The sequence below is a fragment of the Triticum urartu genome, chromosome 4A (assembly GCF_056163025.1).
Source record: "Triticum urartu cultivar PI428250 chromosome 4A, HENAU_Tu73, whole genome shotgun sequence".
Classification (NCBI taxonomy): Eukaryota; Viridiplantae; Streptophyta; class Magnoliopsida; order Poales; family Poaceae; genus Triticum; species Triticum urartu.
Genome location: NC_141876.1, coordinates 567,016,107 through 567,023,442, shown reverse-complemented (window position 1 = coordinate 567,023,442; position 7,336 = coordinate 567,016,107). Strand labels below are relative to the sequence as shown.

Genomic DNA, 7,336 nt, shown 5'->3' with positions numbered 1-7,336 from the left:
TCGGCGCACCGCTTCAATGGCGGAGGCAGCGAGAGGTCGCGTCTGCCCTGAACCTTCTTCAATGTAGAGCGGCGCGCTCTACAATGGCATGAATGCAGGCAAGTGGCACCGGGCGGGAGCGTGCGCTGCAGGGGGATTTTGGTGGGTCAGGGCGGTCAGAAGCAGGCTTGGGAGCGGTCCAGACTCCCGCAAAACTCCCTAACTTTTGTCTCCTGTTTGCAGAAGAAAACGCGTCCGAACCGCTCCGTGTATCGATACAGGTCGGCGTTAGATGGCTTCTGCGGTCCGGACGGTTGCAGGAGGTTTGCGGGTCTGCCTTGAAGATGCCCTAATGGGGACCAAAGTGTGGCATGTTAAATCCAGGCTCCGTGGAGCCTCATAAAAACAGTTTTGGAAGTTTAAACAATTTAGAATTTTTTTATCACATAATACATCAAGGTCTTCTCTATATAATGTAAAATTTATTAATACTCATCTATGCAAAAAAAAACATGAGTGATCCATAATACAAAATGGTATATCAATTATTATTATTATTATTATTATTTGTGGGGTGTGGTATATCAATTATATATATACACATATGTGTCTCCTTTTGTGTAGCCCTAAAATAAGCATATTTCATCGTGAATTTACAATTAGGGTGATGAACAACTATACATACATGAAAATTTGGAATAACTTATTGAAACTCTCAAATGTGTTCTTCAAACTTTTCAAAAAGTGGGCTACAGTAGCCCGGGATCTATTCATGTTTTCCACAATTTATGGCTCTTTTAGAGCAGTATGTATATTGGCTTGGGAGCTCAGTGGTTTTTAACATTTCAGCTTTTTAGAACCAAAAAAAATGCATTTAGATTCTTTACTTTGGTATACTATTTCCCTTTTTCATATTAGTTATCGCTTAAGCAAATGTATTTAGTATTGAAATTACGTCTATAAAACGGATGGAGTACAATAGTTTCCTACGTGGGGCGGGAGGACAATATGAGTCTTCAAAGTTCTGCGGACTATTTGTGATAAAAATAACTTTATGGAAAACTCTCCAAGTTTTTGAAATTTCATAAATTGGGCTCCAAAGCCAGGCTCAATATCTTTGTGTGATTTGCACTATGAATTTCTCCAAGGACGGCCCGATCACCATCTTCTTCCTTCAAACGTTTTGTTTATCTTCTTTCTCGTATCCGATCAACGCGTGACCCACTACCTCTACTCTAGTAGCCACCATGAGCAGCGTCCTGTCCGAGTCCTCATTGGTGATGTTGTCGTATGGCTCCGTCTGATCTGACTGGAGATCAATACTATACACTGGCACTATTAGGAAAATACTTATAGGTAGACATTTAGCAGTAACGTTGGTTAGAGACTCCACGCTACTACTATTTAACAGTAGCGCCGGCTAGCACCAGCGCTACAAGCGCACGTTAGCAGTAGCGCTGTATTTCACGGCCAGCGCTACTGCTAATGGGCCACGCTCTCGGCCCCCTGTTGCAGCTTTAGCTATAGCGCTGGGCCTCCCCCCTCCCACGCTGCCGCTAGGCCCACCTCTGCTTCCTCTCCCTCGCCGGCCCGCGCGCGTACCCCTCTCCCCTCACTCACACTCACACGCTCACACCAGATCGAATCCCTCCCCTGATTCGGCCGCCGCCCCCGCGTCCTACTCCGCCCGCCCTCCCCGCGCGGGCCCCTCTTCCTCCGTTGGCCGCCCTTCCCCGCGCCGGCCCTCCTCCCCTGCCCCACCCCACCCCACCCCCCCCCCCCCCCCCGCGCGCGCGCACCGGCCATCCTCCCCGCCGGTCGCCCCCCCACGCCGGCCCTCCTCCACCGAGAGGTACTCCTCCCTCCTTCCTCCTCCTCCCACCCTCCCTAGTTATAGTTATTAGAGAGTAGTTAATTATTTTGAATCCTAGTTAAAAAAATGTAGGTTCTTAGAATAATGTAGGTGTTTTAGTTGAATTTGTAGGTGTTTTAGTTAAATTTGTAGGCGTTTTAGTTAAAAATGTAGGTTTTTAGAATAATTTAGGTTATGCATGATCGAATCCTTGATTGGACAGATTAGGTATGAACCCTAGTTAATTCGTATGAACCCTATGTTTTTAAATGTAGCTAGGTTTTAAAGTTAGGATAGAAATTTAGCTAGGTTTTTAATTAGGTGTAGTTAATAGAATTTAGGTGTTTTAAGTGTATTTAAAAGAGTTTTAGGTGTTTTAGTTGTTTTAGGTGTAGTTAACAGAATTTTAGGTGTTTTAGTTGTTTTAGGTGTAGTTAATAGAATTCTAGGTATTTTTTAGTTAAAGCAATTGTTGTTATTTTTTTAGTTAAAGCAATTTTTCCTGTTAATATGCAAATTTGCAATGGACATGTCATGCATATTTTGAACATGTCACATTTTGGACATGTCATATTCTTTCGAGTGGCCTATGTTTTGCCAGAAATGTCAATTCGTTTACGTTCTGGCAAATTTCAGGCACTCGATATGTCCTGTTTTTAGCAAAGGTCATGCCAAATTTTGCTAAGTGTTTATTAATTTTGTTTTCATAATTAAGCATTTTGTTCTCGACGTCGACGATGCCTATCCCGCATCCTCGTCGTCGACTCGGCGGAGGACTCCTGGTTGAGCCGAGGGGCCATGTCCGGGACTGGGCTCCGCCGGGCTGGTACTGGGTTGTGCTACCTTCTGGTGAGCGCAGCTTAGTGAGGAGCCAGCCCGTCGTCGACCCGGAGCTTCTTTGGTGGCGGTCACGTGGGGCTGCATCGGTGGAGAGGCTTGAGTCCCCCGCGCAGGTGGTACAGCACCGTGTCATGGAGGAGAACGCACACGTCCAGCGCTACTTGGTTGCGTTGGCGAACGGCCGGTTCTCCAATACCTGGCAGATTCTTTGGGGATCTCATCGGAGCTATGATCCAGTGATGGTTCCTTCTCTTTGGGTGTCCACCACGGCCCACTGAACCTAGAGGAGCTATTATTCGAGATGTATTAGTGATATTATATGATATCTTTGCTACAAACTATTATATATGTATTCGATGATGGATTATTAATTACCTATTAGTTATTTGCTTATTGAATGCAAAAGATGAGCGCGGTTTGTGCTACAAACTACTATATATGTATTCATGATGGATTATATGATGATCTTTGCTACAAACTACAAATTTTAGGTGTTTTAGTTGTTATATGATGATCTTTGCTATAAACTACTATATATGTATTCGATGATGAATTATTAATTACCTATTAGGAAATGTCTGACGACGAAAGGGAATTTGCTATGTGCGACTACTGCAAAGATGAGCGCGGTCTGTGCGACAGGTCTCACTTGGTAGAAGGTCGGCGCTTCAGCATCAAGCTCCAAGAGACCTTCGATGTTGAAACGGTACGCAACGATGACAAGTGTTTTTCTGTTATTTTTTGCATGACTTCTCTGCTTCTTCAACGTGAAATTTCCGTCTTTTACAATTCGACTAGCTTATCCCATGCCATGCAAGACGCTATGTCTTGGAGAAGATGGGTTTTGAAGATCATGAAAGAATGGAGACAAAGATAATTCAACTAAGGACCCATCATGGTTATGATTTTGCTGTAAATCTATACAATTCTATGAACTCATCCAATTTTGGTTGCCTGAATTGGGAAGCCCTTTGCAAGGCGTATGATTTTCATGAGGGTATGCTTCTCACCTTCGATCTTGGTGATCCTGACATCGACGAAAATGATATGACCATTTGGGTCCTTGTTGACACGCTTCCAGTTCTACCGCTGTGTGAGTTTCTTAAACATATTTACTAAGTAATTTATATTGTTTATTTCAAAATATTTGACAGTTTATTTCCATTGAAAGCTTATTTTTATTCTTCAAAAAATGTACAGAAAATGCTAGAGGGAACCTACTACTACAATGATGAAGCACAATTAACTTATAAGGAGCAAGATGGTCTTATCGCATTTTTTACTGATATTGAGAATTACAATAGCTATTATCAAACTCCTCCACATTATGGTCAATACGTGCCACTAGTGCACGTGTTGACCTACGGTAACATCAATGGAGATATCATGGTAAGATTTTCTACTATTACGACATCTGTGCATCTTTTGCATAAATTCTTCTAAAATTAAACTATATTGCTAACTACCAAGTTATTACTATGTTTTTGAACAGAAAATCCTGATGGATTGTGTGCCTCATCTGATGTTGATGAGAGGTCGCGTTAATGTTATGAGCTTACGGCCACCACGGCCAGGTCAGCCGCAGTATCCACATCACTCCTGTCCATACCGGATTTCTAAAAGCGAGGAAGCCACGATAATAGATGATTTCAAAAAAAAATTGAACCATCGTAGAGAGCTACTTGGAAGCAACATTGTGCGTAGGCCAAGACTTGGAGACAAGATGATATCCGTTCTTTATTATGGAGAGTCAATTTTCCTTAATGCAGTGTCAATGCCTATCTTGTTTTATGATATTTTACCTAAGAGAGGGTAGAGTAGGTCCTATGAGAGGAGTAGGTCGTAGATAGAATGTGTTATTATGTACTACAATGTGTTAGAGTTGATGATGATGAGGAGGAGTTGTGATTATGACTAGTGACCAACTTGTTATATGATGTCTCATTGACGAACATTGTTTAATGGTGATGACAAGTGGTAATGAATATGCTATTTAAACAGACTAGTTCATGATAAGTTATTATTGTATAAAAGATATATCTATTTAAACATGTACATCACCAAAATGCTAAAAAAGCATAAATGTTAGCAGTAGCGCGGGCCTGAAAACGCGCTACTAGTATTTGAACTTACCAGTAGCGCTGGCCTAAAAATGCGCTACTGCTACAAAATAGCTGTAGCGTCGTAACAGTAGCTCTAGTGCCCGCGTTACTACTAGCTCAAAAACCAGCACTACTGATAAGCATTTTCCTAGTAATGTGGTAACTCTTAAGCCTCGGAGTAGCCTCCGCATTTGACAATGTGACGAACCACAATGGTGGCGGCTCTGGCTCGTTCGCGGCTTAGCCTCTCTGCCGTCCTCATGCCTCGCCAGCGAGCACCACGACGCCCCCGTTTTAGCTTTGGAGCTCCACCTTTCCTAAATTTCTTCCCCATAAAATCAACTTATTCCAATTTATTTTTAGGAAACTTACCAATAGCAAATGCCCTAAAAAGGCTAATGTTAGCCGGCGAGCGTCAATTGAGAGGGCTGGCGAGCGAACTACATTTGATGGCAGTTTTAATTGTTAGGAAAGATCAAACGGTGGCGGTTTTAAAACAAAAAAATCTTCTCTAAACAAACTGTCATGTGGCACTGAAGAAACTACCATCCCCTCACAACTACAAAACCACCTAAAACATTCGCAAATGTCACCCTTCCTGAGAACAAACGTTCGCCAGTTAACAAGGCCCTTCAAAAAAGAAATGGATGTGGCTAGGTCTCAATTGACTAAGATTTAATCAAGTATCAGTCAAGTGACAAACATGTAAGAGAGAAAAAGAAAAACAAATTGTACAAATCTCAATGTAAAATCTCACGAATGTAGCATCGACCGAGACTTCGTTAAATTTCAGTCGACTGATACTTAGCAAGACTGAAAAGCAATTTAATACCTTACCAAAATATCCACCGGATTCTCGAACTTTATATCGTGGGCTAGATTAGCATCTCCCCGGAAGTGCTACGTAGATATCACTGCCAGCTTTTCTCAAAACAAAAACAAAAAAAAAGATATCACTGCCAGCTAGACGAAGCACCGCATCGAACACCCAAAGCGATACCTCAATGATTTGGCTGGTGGGCCCACCCCACCTCACCCCGTCCCCGGCCCGCCATTTGAACCCGCACTACACGTCACACTCCCCCCCGTCCAGCTCGTCGCATACAAAAGACGCGTCGCGGAGCGAGCTGCTCCACCAGCCCGAGCTCCTCCGATGTCACCCACCTCCTCCACCTCGTCCATGGACGACCAGCCGCTCCTCCCCCTCGCCCGCGGCGACTACCGCCTCTTCGTCTTCCTCTAACGACACCGTCCAAGCACGAGAGGCGACAGGAATCAGCGTCAGGGCCTTGATCTAGAGCCGCCCTCGACCAAGATCCAAGAAGAGGGAGGTTTTATTTCCACCGTGGTGGCATGTCGGCGGTGGTTGCTCAGGACGTCGCGCCGCCCATCGAGGCTGCCTCGGCGGCCGAGGTGGAGTGGGCGGCCTGCGCGTGCTGCGGGCTCAGGGAGGAGTGCACTGCGGCGTACGCGGCCGGCGTGCGCGCGCAGTACGCCGGGCGGTGGCTGTGCGGCCTCTGCGCCGACGCCGTGGGCGAGGAGCTCGCCGCCTGCGGTGTAGTGGAAGGAGGATCGGCGTCGGCTACGGCGGAGGTAGAGGCAGCGATCGCGAGGCATGCCGCCTTCTGCCGGTCGTCACCCGCAGCGGCCGAGCGGCTCATCGCCGCGGTGCGGCGGCTGCTCCGCAGCCAGAGCGGGAGCAAGCCGAAGGCCGTGGTGGTGCTGGAGTTCCAGGACGCCTGAACCTGAAGCAGATCGAAGATCTGTTCGTCCAGAAGCTAGCTTAAAAGTCTCTTCATCTACAGTACAATTCAGTATGCTCTCGTAATTTATATACATATATTTAGTTTGTGAATACTATCTAGACGCTTAATTTGGAGACCGATTCTGCAACATCTTCATCTTTGTGTAAACCTGATGACATGATGGAAGTGAAAACCACATTGTAGATGACACGAGAAAAATGTATAAACGGGGCTGAGATCGAATAATTCCAATTTAAGAAGCGTCAAACTATTGAATCAAATAATGGCAAAAGTATTGCATTATGGATTTCTTTGACCTGGCACTTTGGGACTTCAGACTTTGCGGAATCTGGCATATGCCAGGGGCATTCAGACAAGCATGCCAGAGCATTTTAATAGCAGCTGTCTTTTTCTCACCCGTAGTTCTAAAATTTACAAGCAACAATAATGCAAGATTATATATGCATATATAGTCTCGAAGGGTATCATTCACGACAAACGAGTAGACCCTTTCCAGATCACGCGGGCAGATCGATGCATCTATCTATCCAACGGAGTCACTGTTGTGCTTCCTTATACGGTAGCATCATATATAGTGCAACTTGCAGGTGTGCCAGCGACTTGAAGTAGAAAGCAATACAGTAACAAGTTGTTCATTGCAGTGAAGTTACTTAAAGTGGAAAATGTATCCACCTGAGATTGTTGTAAGCTCTTGATCGGAATGCAAAGTGTGTCCAGCTAAGTTACTTGAAGTGGAAAACAAGAACTAACTTGCACACTGTAAAGGAAGAAGACATGAGGTGTGAAGCAAGAACAGA

The 7,336-nt window shown here is 44.8% G+C and overlaps 1 protein-coding gene across 1 annotated transcript; it reads left to right on the top strand.

The window, feature by feature from the left end:
• Positions 1 to 5,863: 5,863 nt before the first annotated feature.
• On the top strand, positions 5,864 to 6,829 carry LOC125552821 (uncharacterized). Its single transcript, XM_048716510.2, has one exon. The coding sequence runs from the start codon at positions 6,127 to 6,129 to the stop codon at positions 6,514 to 6,516; it is 390 nt and encodes a 129-aa protein (XP_048572467.1). The 5' UTR covers positions 5,864 to 6,126; the 3' UTR covers positions 6,517 to 6,829.
• The last annotated feature ends 507 nt before the right edge of the window (positions 6,830 to 7,336 follow it).

Excerpts from the sequence above, each read along its gene's own strand:
- LOC125552821 (XM_048716510.2), top strand. The coding sequence starts at position 6,127 with ATGTCGGCGGTGGTTGCTCAGGACGTCGCGCCGCCCATCGAGGCTGCC.